The sequence below is a fragment of the Haliaeetus leucocephalus genome, unplaced genomic scaffold, assembly GCF_000737465.1.
Source record: "Haliaeetus leucocephalus isolate CR32 unplaced genomic scaffold, Haliaeetus_leucocephalus-4.0 Scaffold751, whole genome shotgun sequence".
NCBI lineage: Eukaryota > Metazoa > Chordata > Aves > Accipitriformes > Accipitridae > Haliaeetus > Haliaeetus leucocephalus.
Window position 1 is genome coordinate 13,642,071 of NW_010973187.1, and position 23,925 is coordinate 13,665,995.

A 23,925-nucleotide genomic window follows, 5' to 3' on the forward strand; every position below is an offset into this window, starting at 1 on the left:
CGAGTCTACCTGAGACATGGATGTGACAGTCAACACAGGAGCAGGTGTCTAAAGCTTAGAAGATTTCCCTGTGTGTAAATTGATGCAAAGCACAACCCTCTGCACTCACTGACATACCCTTTCTGTTATTTACTAAATCCTCCACAAATCATCCTGCTAATATGTTTACCTATATCAGCTACCCTAGGAGCATATACAGCACTAAAATAAAACAAATCAAATTATGTTAAAATAAAGTGGTATGGGTGTTCCCAACTTGAAGTTATTTAATACTCAACGACAGGGAAAGAAAAACAGTGAAAAATTACCAGAAATACTGACATCAATCTTCCATTTCAAGAGCAATTCAGAGTGATTCCAAATATAGTTGGTCCTATTAAGAAAACAGCTCTCGGGTAAGAGTGCAAACTATGTCATCATAAGAAAGAAAATCAGAAACATATGCTTCTAATGAAAGAAGGAATTTTAAACAAAGTCACTAATTCAAGGCCCTAATAGTAAATCAGAGCCAAGAGGGGAGAAAATGTCTCCATGCCAACCCCATCCTTTTGGGGTGAAATTTGGTGGTGAACTCTGTGCCTGGTCTTTCAGTTTCTAGAAGGAAAACCAACTTAATCCCAGCAGCAAACCCAGCAGGAGAAACCCCCACTTTGTAAGATGCAGACTATGTTCCCCATCCTCTCACAGAAGTGGCCTTTTGGATTCCCTTGTTCCTACAAGGGCTATATTGAGGGAGAAGAGGAGACATGGCCAGTCCCTGGCAGATTCCCCCTCGGCAGGGTGAAAGTCTGGCCTCAGCCAGGGCAGCCTAAATCACCAGTAACACCATGAAACACCCACTGTTCCCACCCATCATCCAGAGACGGCAGAGAGTGTCCCTACAGGAAAGCCAGGATCCCGTGTTGGTTTAGCTGTGCCTGAGTTACGAGGGCATGGAGATGGAGTAACTACCTTTGGAAGAGTAGAGCTACACACATGGGCTATGGCCCTTTTTTTTTGGATACAGCAATTCAGGAGGCACTGGAAACCAGGAAAGGAGGCTGTGCAGCACGCCTGCTATGTATAAAGCCCTGAGACCACATTACATGACTGCACAAGACAAAGTCCTGTAACCCTCATGGGCGACCTCAGCTTAGGCTTTCTTTCCACTTTTACTTTGGGCTGAGATTCTCAAGGGAGCCTCGAAGAGTCATGTAACCAAGTTCAACGACTTTGAATTTTCCTATTGACCAGAATAGCATTAGATCATATTACCCATGTCTATTTGTTAACGACGAGCGCTGGTTTACCCATGCTGATGCCACATGGCTTGGATGCGTGTTTTGTACACCATAAATGGCAAGGACGATGCCTTCAAGACATAAACACTGCGGGACAAGCAGCAGCTCCACTCAACGGCAATTTTCTCACGTGCCCAAAAAACACAGAAGGAAAAGTTTCAAACTTCACCAAAGTTTTCAACTTCCCTCCCACCAACCCACTTGTAGTAAATATAAAAGCAGACAGCCATCGCTATTACAGTAACATAGAAAGGGAAGAACTGGCATTCCTATATAAATGCCAATAAAAGCTACATCTTTGTGGATCCTGCCATATCCACATACTTGTTGTGACTCACATAAGGGAGCATTTAAAAAATAATGCAAAAGCCCTTTCCTCTTTGGTTTCAGTTAGAAATCCCCTATTATCCCTTTTAAGAGCAAAGTTGTGAACAGCCACTTTTTTCTGTTCTAATTACCAAGCTTAGAGCAGACATGGGAGTGACCAGATTGCTTTGCTCTGGAGAGATGCTTCTTGACAAAATGTATTACACCAACTACTGCTGCTGCACATGGACTCTTCTGCTTTTGGTGGAGGGGAAAAAAAAGTCTTAAACAGCTGAAAAACAACCCCACACTGATGTGTGTTTTTCAAACAAGTATTTTGGCATGAGTTAACTGTTGCACTCGGTGCCCAGTCCACCGACGTCTGAATCTGTTCCAGTTGCCTGCAGGGAATGGCTGCTTAGCTGAAGCTGTAAAGATATATATGTGTAAGTCCAAAAAGGTCCCAGTTTAATCCCTGGCGTGTCAGTCAAGACAAGAGATATCAATCACAAAGGTATGAAGATATTTGAAGCAGGCTGTTATTCTATTTGGTGGGAACCAAACAGATTATATATAGAAATTTTGGACTCATCTCAGAAGGAGCCAGTGCTGGTGTGCAAAAACGTATCTGGCACACTTCACTGCTATGCATTTGTCAGTTGTTTTGGATTCAGTATAGAGCTATAATAGATATTAGATTATTTGCTAAAGCTTCCTGCTAATATCCCTTCTCAAAGTTATTGAACAAACTTTTAAGAAAAAGAAATCAATTCTGCTATTTATATTTTTCAATGCCTTCAAAAAAGAGTGTACTGTCTCTAAGAAAGCTTGAATTCACCCATGTCTACTCTCCCTGATAAAAAAATTAACGGGGAAGTAAAGGAGGTAATGGCATTCCTGTTTAATATAATGTTCCATAATTTTAATTTGATAAAATATCTGGCAAAGTAAAATCTAGCTTTCACATATCCTTAGGGAAATGATTTCATAGTCCACTTACTAATACAAATTGTCAATATTAAAACTAAACCACAGGTTTCTGCACTTACAGAGATTTCAGAACTGGGCAATATAGCCAGATGTCTCTGATAGCCAGACACATAGAAACATGGTATTAGGCTTTACTTTGAAAACTGATTTTATTAATAGGTTTAAAGTCCTATAGTTGCAGAAGCACAATCCCCTAGTATGGCCACTTTTAATTCAGAATAAAAACAATCTATTCTGATTAAGCCAATGACTTATGAACATAAGGCAATATTAAAAAATTAGAATTTCTGATTTAAAAAAAAAGAAATCAATGCTTAATTTGGAACAAAATTATCATCACCATTTCCTTGGTCAAACTGAGCACTAGGGCAGACCACAGACTAAATGAGCATCTTGTATGTCTGTCTTTGTTAAAAGACAAAGTCCATACCGACAGATTTAACTTTTTTTTTAACTTTTTCTTCAAACCTTCTACTGAACACAAACAAAGTGTTGTATGAGTAAGCATTATCAGAGTGAATCAATAGGTATTACAGATGACAACTGCAGACTTAGTTGGCCAAATACCAATTAATTTATGCAGCTGTCAGTTCAGGATATATTGGATATATTCCAGACACAGACGTTGCTGTTAGGTTTAAGCTGGCGCAGTTGAAAGTGGGATGGAGTGCAAATATTTTTCCATTTTATTATGGTCAGAGCCAGCCCCCCTCTGGTTCAAGACACCTAGAATCATGACCTTAATGAGACACAAAATGTAATTGTGATTCATCTTCTATAAATGAAAACAGGAGGTAGAAGTTGCCAACGGAGCTGTTTTAAATTCACGCTGGAGTCACACATCACAAAAACTTGCCCACTGATAACATTACTGGTCTAATGTCATATAACAGAGGCCAAAAATACAGCAACTTGTATTCATAAAGCATTTTAGCATGCAGCTAAGAGCAAGCAACTGCTTTGGACAAGGAGTGCTCATGAAAACTGACATTTCAGATAAGATTTCTGTTTCTACCTTCTTGAACTGACATTTTTGGAATACTTGTTTTTCCTCCCTGTACATTCTGATCCACTTAGAAATGTATATTTGATGATTTCCACAGCAAGTCAGATTTGAGCTCGGATGCAGCTGCGTACCTTGAGGATGCTTCCAGCTGGCCAGATGAACCCTACCTTGCATTTACTCGTTTTCCTTTATGCAGTGCTTCACAAATTATAATTCTAATTCACCACTCAGATACTCCAGTGTTTTATGAGTTAATGCAATGGATTTTAATAGCATGAAAGTAAGATAAAGGAATATCCACTGAGGTGCTTGGACTGTGCATGTAAATAACTTGCCCATCATCAAAATGTGGTCGTCTTGTGTTAAAAACTAACTGGCTCCCAACAGTGCATCACAACAGCTTAATACAAAACACTTAATTTCTCCAGTTAATATTTCAAGATTAAGTTAGAGAAGACAGGCAAAATACAATATGTTGATATTTTGACAAGGACATCTTCACTTTCCTAATGCCATGAAACCTTTAAGCAGCCTTTTATACTTTTTCCAAATGAAGAAAGGACTTTAATGGAAAAAAACCTTAGTTTTGGACAAAATATTCCAGATTACCTATTACCTTATTTGTGAGAAAAAAAAAAAAACACAAACAGAAAAGGAAGTATTTTGCCTAACGAAGCCACTTAGGACTACATCTTCAGCAGCTTTTCGGCACCAACACATCCTTGAAGGTCTGGGCTGCAAGCACTTGTGAAAATGCTTTCCGTACTACTACTGCACCACCCACAAAACGCTGCATCTTCTACACACTATGTTGTAGCACTGCTTTGAAAGAGCCATTGCAACCTGTAACTGCTCACATCTACTGTGGTTTGGGATAGTCTCGCAGCTGCATGTCCTCCCATGCAAAAACTAACCCACTTTAGCTTCTGTGAGCTCCGTAATCCCAAAACAAAGGCATGTGCTTGCAAATTAGGTAACTCTCAGCTTTAAACACGTGGGTGTAACAAAGACAGACCTTATGCATCCAGATATAAAGCTGAGTCACGTATCAAACTGTTAGATCTTATTAAAGAGTCTTTATGCATCTTAACAATTCTTTCATTTTAGGTAACAGACAACGGCGCATATAATCAGATACTTGTGCCAATGAAACACAATTGTAACCATCTTCATGAGTAATAAATACTGGAAAATAGAGTATATATTCTTGTTCTTTAGCTAGGAGCTCTGAAAGGACCCCAGCTTTGTTATTCCAGCTATGCACAGGATGGGGTCCACATAAAACACACATCTGGCACAGAAGCAGACTCCAGCCAAGGCTGAAAAACCCATTCTGCTAATTTGAAAGCATCTTAGAGCAACTATTTCAGAAAGCAGCTGTTTCTTCCACAACACATCGAATTATTTTCCAAGCTGGAGCTCTGAGTGAGGATGTGCTTTCATCCCCTCTAACCTGCGTTCTCCTCCCAGCATGGATATGCCATTTTTTGAGTCGAGTCAGGGTATGGGGTGACCTTGAAGAACAACAGTTACGGAAAGGAGTTTTGGTAAACCATTGCTGCCCAGAAGAGAGGACAGCTGCATTGTCACCCAGTAATTACAGCGAAATGACTTATCACACTATAACCTACTTGAAGGAACACAACTGTCTGCATATGCGCAGCGCGAAGGCAGACGGAAACACAGAAATGCCGCATACCATCACTAAAGCTATTACAGAACACACTGCATGTAAATGAAACTGTATAAGACCAGAGAAGATACAAAGGATTTTGTTTGTGTTTACTTATTTCAGAGGGGATTTTTCTCTCTCATTTAATGTATTTTAGGATTTTTAAGACGCCTTGATCTGCTTCCCTACATCTGCTTACATCTAATCTAGCATGAAACACAATCCAGGCAGTCCTGGCTGCAAAGTCTTCCCCTGCAAAGTTTCTAGCATCTCAGTGATCAAAAACGGTGTCAGCTTTGTTTCGGGTTTCACATTTTTTTCACCCGCATGAATTCTTTGCGGCAAAATAATTTGCTTAACAAGAAGTCAACTGCTAGAGCCAAGGCAGAGCTGTCCTGTGCCATACCCACATATGCAGGGTCAGATTCACTTTTGCCTGAAACCTGAGAAGGGCAATTCATCTAGTCTGCATCTCCTCGATTCAGGAGATGATCTCATGGTCTAAAGCTGATGTCAGCCTCCAGGCATGCCCAACTGTCCCCCTACCCTGAAGGGTTTTGTAGCTCCTGGCTCCTTCCCATCCCTAACCTGCCTCCTGCCTGCGGTAGTGCCCAGCAGCGAGGGTGGCTCCAAAGGCACCAAGGTCGCACCGGGCACCCAGGTCAGCCCAGCAGATCCATAGGGGCAATGACGAAGTGTATCCATGCGGGATGCCAACAGATATATTCTTGGAAGGGCCCTACTCTTCCACTACTGACATCAACGCCATTCCTGGTACCACTGAGTATCACCCCCTAACTGGTAGCCGCGCGCCCAGGCACCCCGAGCCACCCTTGGGGCTGCGGGACCCCGCTGGGGAGCCAGCTTTTGGGGTGCCCTGGATTTTGCAGTTGGCAAGGCTTGGAGCACGGTCGTGCGGGGAGGGCAGAGTCAGCCTTCTGTCACCCCAGTGCAACTGCAATGGCATGAGCAAGCCAGGTTTTAACAAGTAAATCTACATAAAAGCTTTCTCTGAAAGTGATTACTTAATATAACAACCAGCTGTCTCTTCAATTCTTGCTGAGGCAGCCTATCTTCTCACCATTATTTACAGAAGGGGAAAAAAAAAAGCCGCAAGCCTGTTTTGTCTGTAGGGTAAGCAAAGCTTCAGAGAAATAATGTTACCTGACAGACAGAGACACGGAGTGCTTTTTTAATTTTTTTCCTTTCCTAACCATCCCACTCATTTCTTTACAGGAAAAAGAGCTCTTAATGCTGGGGTGTAAAGAGGTAATTAGTCATTAACCCCTTAAACCCCAAGCCCACAGCTTTTTGTACATCAGCTACATGATCTAATTACCATCACTTTTACGTTAGCACTTATCAACACAGGATCAGAGTATCTCCTCTTCAATTCAGCTGTCCCTGTACTCCAGCTGCATGACCTTGCACAGAAAAATAATTACCATAGGAGAGTATTAGTGGGCACCAGCAGAGCCTTCAGACTGGGAAAACTGAGTATGGGACCATTCAGGCCAGCAAGGGCTGGTTTTTTGACCCAGAGACAGCCATGGCTTGAATAGATGGGTCTGTCCCACAAAGTCACTCAGGAATGTTCATCTGAATTAATTAAATGTCCAAATTTATGTTGGGGCACATCAAACTTCTGCATAGCCAATTTTATTCAGAATTAATGTAGCCTTTGATTCCAAGTTAAATTGCAGAGAAGAGTTTAGTAACAGGTAACTAATGGGTTTCAAAACTAAATTTGGATTAATCTTCTTAGAGGCTATCGGGTTAGCCCCCAAGGGATGAGTCCTTACAGAGACAAGAATCTGGGACAGAGAGGTTTTAGGGGGAGTTTGTCAGTGGGCTACTGAAAAGGAGCAAAAAGGTACCATTTTTTAAATTACCCTTTTAGTCTTCCTGTAAATCTTCAGAAGGGGTGATTTTCCACATTTGTTATCAAGGGTATCCTCTTCAATGTCAGGAATGGTGCTACCTCCTGGGATGGAGCAAGGGGCCCCTTTGACCATCATCTGATTTACGGGAGAGCAGGAACATGCACACTTTCACCCACTTTAGGAAAACTTTTCATTGCTGTTTTCTGTTTAGTTTTGAGATGGGTACAGCCCTGACCTCCCCAACTTTGCAGAAGGATGCCTCCCCCCACCTCTCCTTGCTCCTTATTATAGCAGCAACTCCTGGCTGTAGGTGCAGGCATATAAGGAGCAAGGCAGCCGCCTGGGCATGAATCACTGTCTGAACAACCAGTCATCCCTCTCCGTCTTCCGAGGAAATGGGAATGGAAAGCACCGGCAGAATTTTAGCTGACCTGCTAGAAACAGTTCGATCGCGTTGTTTAACAGGAAAAATGGCTTCAGTCCGCAATCAGGCATGGCTCTGATTTGTAATAAGGAATTTAACGGTGCCTCTCCCAGAGGAGTAAAGAGGAGGGGGTGAGAGTAGGAGATACCTAAATAGTTTAGAAATGATTTTTAAAATCCCTGTTCAGCAGAAACTAGCTAAAGCAGAGTATGATTTGCTAGCTAAACAGTATTTGCTTAACAAGACACTTAATAGCAGTAATGTGCACAAATAAGTAATCAATACACCTGGGTGCAGGGCTACACACAGTTTATTGTTCCTCCCCTTGCTTTGCTCTGACTCAGCGCTGAATCTGTATGATTGTGCAGGTATTACCCAGGCAGCTAGAAAGTTTCTTGTGATAAATAGTGGTGTAGCCAAGAAAAAAAAGAAAACAAATCAGACATTTTTCTCTCTCTGACTCTTACAAGGTTGGGGTTTTTTCTGTTTAACTAGAACCTCAGGCTGGTGCTTTTCTGCAGTCCAACTCTTCGCACCACCTACTGCCTTCAGGAACCCGTCTGACAGACGACTCATCTTTCAGCATGTTCACACCTGCATAATTACCATAAGTGGAAGAAATTTCCTCTGTTCTACAGCAGACAGTGGAAAGGATTGCATTTACCTTTGTGCTCAAAACCAGAAAACGGTTGCTTTCAGAGCAGGTTATGAAATACCCTACATCTCAGGTCAGGAAAAGTTTGTGTCACATGAAGGCGACCATGTGCTGTCGTTCTCCACAGCCAGTTAGTTACTAGAGCTGTGATAGTCCTGTCCTAGAGATCCAGTTTTCTTCCTCAAACAGATTCTAAACCATAGCATGTTTCTGCAAAAGAAATAAAGTTTAAAGCCTAAAAATTATGCAGGTCAGCTTCTCACCTGATTTTGTGATGAGATGAGATGTGCTTGCAGCCCAGAAAGCCAACTGTACCCTGGGCTGCATCAAAAGAAGCGTGGCCAGCAGGTTGAGGGAGGGGATTCTGCCCCTCTGCTCTGCTCTTATGAGACCCCACCTGCAGTACTGCGTCCAGCTCTGGGGCCCCCAACATAAGAAGGACATGGACCTGTTGGAGCGGGTCCAGAGGAGGGACATGAAGATGATCAGGGGGCTGGAGCACCTCTCCTATGAGGACAGGCTGAGAGAGTTGGGGTCATTCAGCCTGGAGAAGAGAAGGCACTGGGGAAACCTTATAGCAGCCTGCCAGTACCTAAAGGGGGGCTACAGGAAAGCCAGAGAGGGACTTTTTACACGAGCATGTGGTAACAGGACAAGAGGCAATGGCTTTAAACTGAAAGAGGGGAGATTTAGATTAGATGTAAGGCAGAAGTTCTTCACTGTGAGGGTGCTGAGGCACTGGCACAGGTTGCCCAGAGAAGCTGTGGATGCCCCATCCCTGGCAGTGTTCAAGGCCAGGTTGGACGGGGCTTTGAGCAACCTGGTCTGGTGGAAGGTGTCCCTGCCCATGGCAGGGGGGGGGGAACTAGATGGTCTTTAAGGCCTCTTCCAACCCAAACCATTCTGTGATTCTAAGACTTTGCCCTGTGTCCAGCTACAGGCAGTCAGCACACAATTAGAAGAAACAGCAATCCTTGTGCACCAGTGCATCATCTGGGCACTAATCAAAGCCATTAAGAAAACCCCCCTCCTGATGCAGTACCGAACACAGGTGCCTATCAGAATTTCACCCTGCTCTGAAGCATCCCTTTAGGCCTGAGCTCAGCAAAGTGAGCTCAACCTACTCACCAATTTCACTGGAACAAATAACCATCTAAAATTAGGCACATGCTTAAACACTTTGTCAGGCTTAGGCTCCTGGATTAACTGCAGACTTAGTCTTTCCCAGCACTGCACTCGACAGCGAGCTCCTTCCCACTCCGTCCCCACCCATCCGAGTTTTCGGGGAATGTTGCCATGGATTTCCACGGGACACAAAAGAGTCCATATTGGAAGAACCCTGTTAAGGTTGCTAGGCGTAAATATTGACTTAACGGCTCTTCCGCCTTTTTTCTTTTTTAAGAACAGATTTGTTGGCCATGGCTGGAAAAATAAAATGATGGAGTATGCATGATTCACTCTGGCACTCACACAAACATGCAGATCAGTTGGCTGGCAGCTCGCTCCTCTGTTAGCAGAACATCGCTTCTAAAATGTGTCATTTTGTTTTGGCAGCAAGAGCGTCCAAGCCCGCAGACAGAGAGATAAAATCTCCTACCTTCCATGTACTTCACATGGGGACCGCTGACCTTCCCCAACACAGAACATTTGATTAATACTTCCAACAGCTTTTTAGCTGAGACACACAGAAGGACTGACGGGACGCTGCAATAGTTTCATGCTAAAAGCCCAGCCCAGAAACCTCCTTTCTTCCACCCACCCTCTTGGGTCTGCTGACACGAGAAAGGACCGCAAAATGAACTGCAGGTAAAGCTTTTGATTTGAAAGCGTTCTGAATAAAGGCTATTGCACAGACAATAAATACTGAGACAGATAATAAATAAATATTGTGACAGAAGGTCACATGGGAAGTCAGCAGCAGAGGTGAGAGGGGACCCAAGGGTTTTGGTCATTGGATTCATGCTCTCATCACCAGGTTCTACTTCCTATAGTACTCCATGCACAGATATTTAATCCTGAATTTAAAAAACGCTATTTAAAATGTGACTTCAACACATGACATAATTCAAACCCTTTTCCATATTGATTCTGCCAGATCCAGATGATTTGGCAGGACTGCCACTGGGACAAACCTCCACCAGGGCAGCCTGAGGGTACAAAGTATATGTGATACTTGTGTGTACCAGTCCTGGACACGGCCAGCACAATCTCTGACTGTCCCTAAAAACCTGCTCACCACACACAGGGGCATGAACAGTTCACGTGAGAGCTGGCAGAGGCTGCAGGGAGTATATTCAGGATTCCCCGTAGATCCCCATTTGACGTACAACCAGGGGAACTCAAGAAGAGTTGCGTTTCACAGCACTCAGCAGACGTCTGCCAGAAAGCAAATACCTCATCAGGAGGAAGACAAAAATCTAGTGATTGAATATAGGAGGAGAAAGTCCCCTGTCAGACAAGAGATCTTTCTCTAAAGGATCACAGAGAGTTTGCTTGCATTTCAGCTAGGCAGAGCATCCTCTGGGACTTGTATCCCGTCGGAATTTAAGCACCCCCAAAGGCATAATGCAAAACCAGAAAGGGAGACCAGGATCAACACACGTGCGTACTTATATTTGCTTTGCATCCGTCCTCTGCGGCTCTACACCTTCCTCTCAGGGAACAGGGACCAATTCCTCCTGCCAGGCATCCTCTGGTCACATCCCCTTCAGAAGTGGCAGTTCGGTACACGGCACGTTAAGGCTGCGGCACCTCACAGCCATGCAGGGCAGCCCAGGGCCCCGGCATCCTACCCACTAATTAGACAACACACAAACTAGCCATCCCCACTCAGTATTAAGCTACCAGAAACAAAAGCAAGGACACTGAGATACCTTTGGAGCTTAGCAACAGCTGCTCAGGATCCACTCCACCCATCTCAAATCTCTTTTTACTGACAGCTTTTGAAGCAGAGAATTCATTGAACAGGGAAACAGGTTGATATCCCCTCTCCTCAACTGTAGGCAGATCCAGTTTGTTATTTTCTAAGCGTTTCCTTGGTGGCACATACAAATTCAATACTGTGTCTGCTAGCAAAGATGTCTATTTTCAGAATAGATACAATGACATGCAAAGTTTGTATCGGCAACAGCTAAGTAGAAGACATCAGGAGATAAAAAAGGAAAAATCTCTCTTAAGGTCCTAATGTGCATAGGACAAGAGACCGAGTAGATCTAATTGTATGAAATTAAGGAATTTTCTGCCCACTCACTCTCCTGCCCTTGCAGCTGGAATAGCACGGCCTGGGTGCTGCCTCCTGGTTTCTCAGGAAATTGTTTGCAGGGAACAGAAGCATTTCACAACACAGAAGCAAGAAATAACCTAAATGATTTCTCTGCTCTAATAGCTTAGGTTCAAGGCTGATGCAAGGCAATCCTTACTGCACGCCAGTATTGCTGCTCTTATACCCACACACGAGTATCAGCAGACAAACCCATATAGACAAAGACTGTTTCAAAGCTGCCAGTTGTTGGCCATTATTACCTGGTTATGGAGACGGCAACGGTTGAGCTTTATGACAGGTTCTCAATAACACTACACAGCAAGACAACACGCTGCGTTTATCACTGGCTTTACATTGTACTGACCTGATACGGGTCCAGCAATGGGAAGGCAACGGCAACAAATGCTTGTAGCTGTTTGGAGCCCCACTTATGGCCCTCCACTGAAAAGGATCCCCTCTGCTTACTGAGATGGCTGAGTTTGCCCTTGAACCTGCTCCTTTGGCTTAGGCTGTCTGAGCATTTAGTTTAGAAGCATCTAGTTAGTTTTAAAGATTTAAGGTCAGTTTTGTCACATGGTGCCCAGATGATCAACCATCAGCTTCTACATGACCAAGAGCTGCGGCAAGAAGTCCCACTAGGCACAGCAGTGGAGTAGGAATCAGAGTGCCTTAGCCCAATGTAGACTTCTATATAATTGTACTACTTTTAATTCAATGAGAAGGTACTTTTAGAAGTTTAAAACAAGTTACATGGATGAATCCTAAAGTGACCAATCTCTTTCCATTTCCTAGAAAGTCAGTCAAGGGTGACGAGTTCAGCCCCAAGTGTCTCTGAATCCCACCTCCAGGGCATAAGACAAGGAAGAGGTAAGAATCAAGTCTCTAATGACTACACTGAATTCACAGCAGTTGTGAGCTGACTTTTTCTTATCCTTGTATTCCCGCCATGGTGAGGAAAAATACACACCATGGACAACCCTGATAAAATAGAAGTTGCCCTGGAAAATCACTTCCAGAAGTGGCAGAGGTACTTCTCCATGGTACAAGTTACCACCATCTCCTACGACAATTAATAGCATGCCACAGTTTTAGAGCAATTAGTATACAGACTGTTTTAAGCACTTGGAAATTATAACCCTGCTCTTGCTCTCCTCAAAGCCAGTGACCCTACTGCTGATGTTATTAGTGGATAAGGTCTTTTTATGGCATCATAGGCTTTACTCCAGCCTAGCTCCTCTTCTTTCCCACTTTGCAGTCATCTGGCTGTATTAACACAAAAGAAAACCAGAGCATTTCTCAAAACATTTTCAGCATCATTTAAACTCAGGTGATGTTGTCTGTCTGTGATGGGCTGAACAACCTGTCAGTCACGCTTGTCAATCACTGTTCCTGCTCCTTAAATGCAAGAGTCTAACTGAAGTGAAGAAGCAGAAATGAAGGTCTGATACTTACTTTCTCAGGACTGCAATTTCATTCTCTATGCTGCTTTCCTTTCCCTTCAGTGCCTTCTTGGGAATGCACTTGACCGCAAAGAGTTTCCCACTCGCTCTCTCTTCAGCCAAAACAACTTCGGAGAATGCACCCCTGAAAGAAGAAAAGAAAAACCCTGGTTTTAACTGGTGCCTTTTCTTTGGAAGCTGTTAACTGAAACATAACCACTGAATATAGTTCTTCTGGTGCCTTTTGAAAGCTGCTCTTGCTAATCACAGCAATGGCATTACGAGCATCTTTCTTTGCCTTTACAAGCATATGCAGACATTCACACTCAGGCAAAACGTTAAAGGCTTACCAAATATAACAATTTTAATAAAGAACCATAGTCCAGCAGAGGTATGAGCAAAGCTCGAAAATCAAAAAGTACTATTTCTGCACACCGGGGCATGGACCACATAGTCCGGCTGCGGATTTGATGGACAACGTACTTCTCCCCTTCCCGAGGTTTTTGGAGGTTTAAATCACACAGCAGCACAAAGTCCCTAGGACTAAGTGCCGCACCAGTGCCAAGAGTGCTCCCAGTTCCTCAGTGACCACAAGAGGTCAGGGCCTTCACTTTGGTCCTCCCTGGCAGCCCAGAGCATCTCCTCACCGTTGGCTCAACCCTGACTCAGACAGGGAAGCGGCGTCAGAATTTCTCTATGTACACCGAGTTGTTCCACAACACAAACCGCTCTGTGTGTAATCGCTAAAGCCAAAGAATCGGATTAAATCACAAGTCCAAACGTCAGCCTTAACGGCAGCCTCCCTACAGTTACCCCAGAGAGGATTACACAAATAAAGAAACTTCATCACAGCAGCCAGTCACTAATTGCCAAGAGTGGGCAGTGCCTCTCCTTCATTAGGTTATTCCACAACAGCGTATTATTTCTTGCACTCTCATCACTTCCTCCAAAGCATCTGGACCTTACTGGGGAGAAGCCAGGAAAATGTTACAGTCCGTGCTACATAAACTTTTTTTCTGTTCTCACACAGTTTTCTGAGTATTTGAGCAACATTCAGACAGACAACGCTGGCCTGAACAGACCTTTGCTCTGGCATATTGGGGCCACTCTCATGTTCCAGGGCTCGTTACTGGTTTAGCAGTGAGGTACTGGGCAAGACAGCATTGGCCTGATGAGGAACAGCAAATCTTTGCTCCTATTCACCAAAACCTCCTCCTGAAGCACCTGCTTTGTCCGACAGACATCAGAGCCAAGGACTTGTCTAACCGGATCACAGCTGGAAGATCCACCAGCTGAAGGATCATATTTTATTTATACAAAATAAAAACAGGCAGGACACTTTCTTTCATTCCCCCCCCCCCATCAGTAGATATTCTGCTCTTCTACATAGCTCTCCATGAAAAGAGCTCAGGAGCAGGCTGAGCAAACCCAACCGTGCTCCAGTCTGCTCTTAAAACATTAATGTTTGACCACAACTTCATTTGGCTACCACCAACTTTCTCTGACTTTCATTCCACACAACTGCTGCTTATCTAGATGTTTGCGGATAAACAGAAGCCTTTCCTTTCCTGGCCAGGCTCTTCCTTTTGAAGTCACGCACTTTGATGACACAACCAAGCAGCTGTGACCTCACCAACGGTTCCCGAGTTGCAAAATGACCGAGTGAATCATTAAACCTGTGGATAAGCGGATAAACAAAAGGAAGAGGCTGCTGCTTTGGAAAGAAAGTGCCTGTTTACCCAGGAATGCTTTTGTAGCCAGCAGCGATAGGGAAATAGCGACGGGAAGTTTAGGAACGGATGAAAAGAGACTTTTGCAAACTGTTACAGCAGATGTTTGACAGCTTGTCTACATGTGGCAGTGACCCTCTGAACCAAGAATGTTTTGTCTCATTTTTCCCAAAAAGGACAGACTCTGACCACATTTACGCCACTCTAAGTACAGGAACAATTCACTGTTTTCTGCTTTGTGTATAATCTCCCACGGCATGTCAGAGCATCACAGGCTGCAACTTAAGAGTCCACACAACTGATCCTAATGGCTTGCGCAATCGAGCCACCCAAAGTGTTTTTAAAGACCTATTCTTTGCTTTCCTATTATCAACAGTCCTAGTCATTCGATTCACCAAATAGGGTTTTCATCCTGAACCTCATGCTTGGGACAGCCAGACCAGAACTCCAATAAAATCCTTTTACTGGAAAGCCCCAAGACCTCTCAGTGCTTATCAGCTTTGGTTGCAGACCAGGGAGCTCAGAAACTCACAGGACTGCTCCCAGCTACATTTCATGAACCCCTTAAGCCCCATCTGCTTAAGCTTTCAACACCGCACTTCACTCCGGCTGTGTCTTGAACAAGCTTTTTGCCTTCAGTTAAATGCTGTTAAAAGCAGCATATTCATACCGGTCGTTTACTGATCACATAGGTTTCCCAGTGTTTACGATATTATAAAAACACAGAGAGCTCCCATCCCAATCTGGATTTCATTGCTGTTCTCAGACAGCAAAATAAAGGAAATCCCTTTATATCCCTCTACACCATAAAGCCAGCTTTGGGAAACGCCTCTATTTCAGTTGGCTTCACCATTTTCTGGATTTCTTTCTCCACTTACCAGGACAGCCATGGGGTTCAATGGTTGGAAACAGCCTCTGTGAATTGAAATGAAATTTTGGGGGGAGCTCCGAGATACTCATAAAACCCAATTCCATATCTCCTTAATGACCTTTCTCATTAAAGCATGAAATAAGCTGAACCTCAGCTAAAGCATTCGCTCACTTGTCAACCCTGAGCACTGACAGAGCGCCTATTTTTTTTTTTTTTTACACTGAGTTTTATATGAGGCCATGGCATGAAATTGCTGGTGCTGGGAAGAGCCCCCGGGCAACGAGGGGGGAGCACTGGGGTGGATCTGCTGGGAAGGCAGGAGGGAGACGCAAGGCAGCCTACGCTGTCCTGTGCATTATATATGCTCCTGTGTTCACAGGGCAAGGGGGCTGGGGAGGAAAGCAACAAGTCAAGGGACAAAAAAAAAGAGAAGTGCTGGAAGGAAAGAGAAGGGAGGGAGCAGCTACAGATAAGGATCAAAGAGTTAAACACAGACTGAGAGGAATGAATGGTATAGGGCAAGAAGAAAGAAAGGGTAGCAGGGAGCATCAGCAAGGAAAAGGCAGCAAAGACACTCCTGGGGTCTGCTGGAGTCGGCGGAGAATCAGAAATAATAGTGAATAGATGGGCAAGCAATTATCATCATTTCAAACACACAGTTGAATTTATCTACCCTTAACGATCCAGTCCAGCCCCCACTAAACCCCTCTTGACTCATGCATGAAAAGACAAATACCAGAGAGAAAGTCAGAAAGACAAGGCTGCTTGTTTTCTTGCTAACAGCAATATAACCTACAGCAAATTCTCTGCCCCCTCAAAAAAGTTCTCCAGAACTACCGACTTGGCAGGCTTGCTAAAGAAGATTTTTTTCCCCAAAATAATTAATGTGGCCTTTAAAACCAAGACATTGATGAAAGAAGAAATTTATCTCTAAGAATTTATTACGATTCTTTACTGAGGGTTAAAAATTAATTGTACACAAAGGTCTATTATGATGTTTGGGTTTGGAAAATGTTGCATTTTACACCATCAAAGTGGCAGGACTTTTTGTGAAAAGGACATGGCTTCCATTAAGCATCATCAAGAAGTGTCACATGATAAAAAAAGGAAAAAAAAAAACAATACAGGAGATGTTGAACAACCAGAATGCTACATGTCTGCAGCTCAGACAGGGCTCTGGATTAAAACCCCACCTCTCCTAGGAGGTACTGCACAATCTCTGTAATGACATGGTGTTCCCAAGACCTCTCATTTGCAACCCATATGCCAGTATCTCTATGGTCATTGCACCAAGCCAGAAAGAGATTCAGAAACTTCTTGGTCAATATAGTATTCTGAATTATGAGGCTTTATCTGCAATTTCATGCATGGAAAAACACAATTTCTGCGAAGGACACACATAAACAAGGATATTTTTTATTCTGTAAAATACTGAGGAAGGTGTTTGTGAAAAAATTTGAGTGGGTTTTATTCTCCTCCCCACCCCTGAAAATACAATCCAAAAAGTATTTTTGCACTCTGATACAGATTTAAAAAAAAAAATAGGGAGAAGAGGTTAACTGATTAAAAGTTATGGTTTTAACAGTGTCTGCAATGGTTGGGATGTCCCAGTCCCTTCAGCTGGGAAAGGGGCAACTCCAACCTTTCCAACATGCTTGGGGATCCAGCCTTCGCCTCTCTGAAGAGGGGCTTCAAAACCCTTCAGGAGATTTCCTCATCCTGCCTGGAAATTATAGCAAACAAATAAAAAAAGCATCACGGTTTTGAGGAAGTAGGGCAGCAGTGGAAATGGGTAAGCAAGAAACTGCTGTAAAATTAAACCAACTTTAGCTGCTGAAATACGTGTGTTGCAACAACCTATTTTTGAAAGTTTTGACCATGTTATCTTTTACCCTAGAGGACTGACTCTTTCTAACTTCTAATTAAGGCATGGAATAATTTTATGATCTAGATAATTTTTATATGAATTAAGAACAACGTAAGAGAAAAAAAGAGAGGTTAAATGACTTGATGAGTGACATTGAGATAATGGCGAATTCTAGAGGGTGGTTGAGATGATCTGACTCCTCACCCCTTTGCACATGTCTGGACCAAGCAGCATCCTATGAGATGCTAATCTTTTATAGTTTTAATTCATTTGAATTATTTCTCATCCAGCTATTTTCTTTAATCTAGACTTGAAGATTAGGATTTCAAGGTTAACATTGGAATATGAATGGCATTCGTACCCAAACAGACTGGATTTTCTATTAGAAAACAATAGCTGCAAGGCTAGGCTATCTTGCAGATCAAAGAAAAATAAAGGACAAATAACTTTTTCCTTCATCTGTTTGAACTATGATTTAATAGGAACACTTAATTTCTGAAATACAATGAACAACATACACTGTGACAGCAAATCTGTTCTCATTCATTGAAAAAATTGCTGTCACGAAAATACTGACAAAATGAAGACAAAGAATTGATGGAGGGATAAAAGTTAATTTTTCCATTTGCAGAGACCTCCATGTTGAGCAGTTTTCCGCTGCATTAGCAGGTGCTCTGTCATACTAAATCAACAGACATAGTCAGGAAACAGATTTCACATCTTCGGGCTATGTATAGCTAATGATCTTAATTATGATACAGTTGGCTTTCTGTGTGTACTTTGCCCCAGCCAAACCATGGGGGGGGGAAAAAAAGCGAACACTCATCATTTGAAAAATATACCATGTTCACAGTGAAGATCACCCTGAGATGGGAGACTGACTGAATCAAAGTGAGACCAACCAAATCAAAGAAGGTCATTTCTGTAGCGTGGCTTTGGCAACCACACACCAATTCTGCTCCTTGACTCCCCAAAGAAATGTGAGTTTGAACTGCAAAGGCAAGTATGTAAGAAAAAAAATCTTTGGCATTTTCACAGCTTTTCGCATGGACCTCAATGAGTTAACTGTGGGATGAGGTAGAGCTCTATGTAGCCAGCACATACCAGGGAGATTCTGGTTCTGCAAAATATTTTTCTACTAAGCCATTTTTCTGCACAAGTCACGTTCTTTTTCTTTTTATTAAATTTTCTCCTCAGTCATTTCTGCACGCACGTGCTCACTCTCCCAAATTCCAGACCCATCCCAACATAAACCCAAACTAAGGCTGGAAATAAAGTTTTTCACTCCAAAGTCATGTCCCTGAATGTCCTGAAGTCTGTGTGAAAATGAATTTACAATGAAATTTGCCATAGCTCAGTGACATATGAATGCAACGTTAACAACGCTAAAGTGCAGAGGGTGTTTTTACCCAGTCACAGGCAAAGGAGAAGGCTTTGGGGACGGTTACATGTGGTACAGAAGTCAAATATCCCTACACATTCCCAAGAGCTGAACAGAAATTCACGGGGAAAGAAACACACTTCCTAATCCAGTTGCAGCCATCTATTCTTTGGAGGACAAATGCTTTTTCTCGCTGTTTTCATTCATCAAACACACAGTCCCAGCCCTGCAGCCCCTTCTATGGCAATGCTTCCTCCGCCTGAGCAAGGGCAGAACAACCAGGATTGCTGTATCAACACCAGTATTTTTAGCCTCACTACTCATTTAACTTCTACTAAGCCACCCAGCCACAACTGAAAATGCTGTTTTCTGCCTTGGGGCCTGGTGAGTGTCTGCTGTAACACCAGACATGGCCCTGTCCTGGGCTGTGTCTGACCCTGGTTCCCCTTCCCAGGGGTGATCCTGATCCTGACCTGCAGTAATGTCCCCCATCCCCACAGAGATGCCCGATCCCTGGGGCTGGGGCTGCTCTTACCCATTACAGATGATGAACGACACTTCCAACTGTGCCAAAATAGTGTCGCTATAGCCTGACGGACACTCAAACAACAATGGCAAGGGGCAAAGACACTCTTTGCTGGCAGTTCCTGTAGCAAGGAGCTCCTATCTGGACCACTGACATGTTTCTCTGTGCCCTGAGCCATTTCCCCCTGCCAATACCCTCAGCATTTCATCCAAGCTAGAAGGTACATTGAGACCATTGGGGTCTTCTGACGAGCAGCCGCTTCCCCACAGCACAAGAGGAGCCCAGGAGTCACGACGCCCAGGGATGGGCAGCACATCCCCAGCTCCAGACTTCATCTCTCCAGCCACCTTGTTGCTCCCCATCTAACATAATTTCTGGGAGAGAGGAACCCCATCAATACACAGATCTCTGCTGGGACTTACAGCCACAACCGTAACAGAGACACCTGACAATATCATACTGCAGGTAGAGCTTCTTCTTTCCCCTCCTTATAAACCAGTTTGGTTTTCTCCCACCATTACAGGGCGACTTGCTGCAATAGAATGAGCAGCACAAAGCTTTCATCTTCTGTAGTCACCAAAAGTGTTTGAATTTGTTTGGATTTAACTTCCATTTTTGGGGATACTATTATCTACAATTACAACAACAGCTTAGTGTTTTGACAGTTTTTGTCACCAAAGTCAGCTGCAAGAATTTTAATGCCAATTTGAGGCTTATCATTTCTTCTTTTAGCTACTCAATATTTTATACTCTCAGGAAAAAAAAAAACCAAAACCCACACAAACAAAAACCTAGAATTAAGACTGAAAACCCATGTCAGCTACTTAAAGGAAAGCTACTTAGAGGAGAGAGACTTCTGTGAAGCCAGAAAACACCAATTTAAAGTTGTGCATTATAAAGCATGAAATTATGACAATATAGTCAAGGTGGTTTCCTTCACACCCCTGCCTCTTCCCCTGGACCACCTTCACCAGAACACAACCACCTCTTTAGTGGGCAACAATCATTTTCACCCAAGGAAAAAAAATCGCTGGAAACCATTTAAACCATTCTGTAGTTGGAATCACTTCTTCACTCCAGGATGAATTTCAAGTTCACAGCAGGGCATAGTACACACCACCAGGACCCCTTGTCACCGAGAAACTCCCTTCCCTTCCTTCAAACATGATGTTGTGAGGCATCAGCATGGCTCCCTTGCGCCCCGAGCACTTCTCCCTGCCCACCACCACCACCGAGCCAGCTCAGCTCCCATTTTGAGGGCCAGGAGGGAAACACCAAGTTTGAGACCTGTGTTACAACGCAGGCAGAAGAGCAGAGCGCTGCTCGGATGGCTTCCAGCCATGCAGATGGGAAATCCCGCAGTGCTTGGGGCACTCCAACTCATACACCAGCAGGGTGAAGGCACCGAAACACACGGCCAAGGAGACTCCCAGGCAAGAAAAGCCATTACGTGCAGAGCAGGGCGAGGCATACGGGCTTCAGTGTCATAAAACTGAGGTTCACAGATGAATAAACCACATAAAGCACAGAAATTAAGCCAAAAAGGAAAAGTTTCTGCAGAATCTCTTCCGTTTCTGAGATGAACTAATTTGTTTTAGCTGCCTGGTGTATGCTAATTTAATAGGATGCTATGCAGTCTGTTCTGAGACAGTGATGCATGGATGCTAAAAAGGGAAACTAGCCCGGCGCAGATCCCCAGTCATGTTCATTATTACAGTCCTCTTCTTTCCTGAACTGTTTTCTCCTTTCTGATTAATCCTGACCCCTATTAGAAAGGGAAGTATTGTCTTTAAAGGCCTATTACATTTACATTACATCCTCCGTGGCAATCACAGAAAAGCTATCCAGAATCAAGAGCAAAACATACAGCTTTCTGTATTGAGCTCTTCCTTCCATTATACACTTCACAAATGAGCTGCTAAGCAGTTTATTTTCTCGACTGATGATCACTTTCTTTCCAAAGTGAATATTTAACTACCTTTCTTCCACTTTTATCTTACAAGACAAAAGGAGCTCATTGTATTCCAGGGTTTATCTGATGGCAGCATCCTCAAAAGGTAATAACCTTTCTTCTTCTAATAATGACCTCAAACCTTTCTTGAGGCATAAGTGATCTCCATAATTTTTTTCAATGAGTTTCCCTGTTCTGACACTGATATATGCAGGGTCTATTACAACACATCTGATTGCTGGAGATCTTATGTGTCCATATAAAGCAGATTGTACCAATTTGAAGAAGCACGTTTCTTCTTCCTCCACATGGCAACTTAAGAAAAGATCTGGCACACCATGGCACTCTCCAAGAGGCTGGATCAATTAAGGAACAACTAGACAACATTGCATCTTTCAAAGCAAAGCAAAGGTAGTGCAGACACTATAGTTTTGCTTGCAACAATTCCTATGTTCCTTCTACAGGGAAGATCTTTAGTTAAAATGAAACTAGCAACTACCTAAAGATCAAATAACTTTGCAGTTGTGTCTAAACCATGGGAAATTCCCCTTTAGTCAGCACTTTTGCCTAAAGGTGTCTGGACCTTCACAAATACAAGTTGCAAAAGTCTGCACAGCACCTCATTCCTTCCAGTGGCATTTATCTCTTTACAAAACAAAGCCAAAGTATCAGTTCTGGTGGTCTTCCTCAGTGATCATAAGCAAACAATTGTACTACTTGACCTGTGATTTTCAAACACCAACCCTGTCTCATGAACTGTATGGCCCATTCTACAGATGAGGGACCTGAGGAACAGGAACCACATGGATCTTAAAAGTTATTTAACCTTAATTTTTTAAAAGCTGGGCACTTTGCATAATCTAAAAGTGCACACTCCTTTTGTACTCAGAGAAGCATCTCCAACAGATGATTACATCCCATCCAAAAATACACTGAGGGCAGCACGCTATGACTCTGTAGGAATCCTTAAACCCTGTCAACCCAAAATCCCCTGCTCCATTTGCTGCCTGACTCTGGTCACAGAGATCATCTGAGACGCCCAGACATTAATACCGAGATGCCCGTCAGGCAGCTGCAATTATGTTAGATGACTTCCAGCCTTAGGATCTGGTCTTGCTTCAAGAGAAACCAGAGTCTGACCACCCAGAATGAAAGTCCTCAGAACACATCTACATGGGTATTGTTGACATCTAAGCTATTCCCCCAAGGCTCCTGTTACAGCCAAGAGATAACCAGTACAGCAGTACTGGGGTAACTATCCAACACTGGTCAGATGAATCGCACCCTAAACGCATCTCTTGATCTTCATTGAGAGCAAAGGGAGCCTAGGGGGAGAGATGGAGATGTCCACAGTGTGGACACTTTGAAGGCTAAGGCAGACAAATCTCCTCCCCAACTCATAGGACCTCAGTATGCAGAATAACAACATATTCAAAACAAAAGTAGGATTAGGACTTGTAAGTCTTCTATGCCCATGATCACAGCACAGTTCCTGCCTATTGTAAGGACAAACTTAGATGAGTTAAATCAGACCATGAAACCAAGGCACATCTCCTAGGATCTGCCTTTTCTAGTTTAATCTTTTAGACCCAATCTACAGCCCCAGTCAGGAAGCACTCCCCATGAACATGATGAGCAGCCACCAAAAGAGGAGGCCACAGGGTTCAGAGCTGTAACAAGCACAGCTGAACAATTCCCATTGTGTAAGAGCCCTTCTGTGCCACTATGAAACTCTAATTGGCTTGTTCTCATCCTGTTGTTAGCCAGCCAGCCAGTCCTGCATATCTGTTTTAAATATTTGGAATAAAAATTATGTGTATTTTGTATCCTCGCCCACTCCAAGTCGTAGCTTAGAATTAAAAAAAAAAAAAGAAAGATAGAGACACACAATTCAGTATAATGGAATACAAATTGTTTTGTAGCTCAGAACTGAGCTCTGATAGGAAAAGACACTGCAGGATATCCAGAGCTCCATCTGCAGCCTTACTTCCAATGGCCACCTCTTAAAACACTAGAAGAGTATTTGCTTTCCTGCTCCCCAGCCTCTTCACTCATGTATCCACATGCAGTTTCATGTCTGAGCTTAGGTACACTAAGAAATCTTAGCAAACTGGTTTGCCTAGTAACCGGCAAGCTTGAAAATAAACATTTTGGCAAAGATTATTTCAGTGTAACTGCATACAGAAGTTACCAGGCACTTCTGAAACTCACAGATACTTCTGCAAAAAGAATTGCCACACACTTTCCACGTGTGCAAGCCTCAGTCATTCTCACTCAAATCTCAGGGCAAAAAGCGTTTTCCTTTCAGCTTCTGTTGATGAGGAATTTCTCCGTAGCTCCGTGTTTAAGGTGCTGTGTTGAGACTACTGGTGTTACTCACAAAATAGATGCAGCACCAGCACAACTTTCCCCCCATAAACTTATTGTCATGAGCCTCTACAGTGCTCTGAAGGAACATTTTTTGATGTCACAGAGTTATACTGGGATTGGCCAAAAGGAAATTCCCCAGGAGATGTAAGGAACCAGAAGCTGCACCAGCTTCCATCCGAACCATGTCCAGCCTAAGCATTGACCCGGATGAAGGAGGGAGCATACGAGGCCTGGCAAAAGAGGCCCTCTGGATTTATCCCATGCTTTTAACAGCAGAGCAGGACAGTGACACATGCAGCAATCCCGTCCCCT

The 23,925-nt window shown here is 43.4% G+C and overlaps 1 protein-coding gene across 1 annotated transcript in view; it reads right to left on the reverse strand.

The window, feature by feature from the left end:
• Positions 1-23,925, reverse strand: part of CAMK1D (calcium/calmodulin-dependent protein kinase ID) — a 146,312-nt gene that overhangs the window by 116,430 nt on the left and 5,957 nt on the right. The window contains exon 2 of the mRNA XM_010581108.1: positions 12,931-13,062. Within this exon, the coding sequence (XP_010579410.1) occupies positions 12,931-13,062 (132 nt within the window). The remainder of the gene's footprint in view (positions 1-12,930; positions 13,063-23,925) is intronic.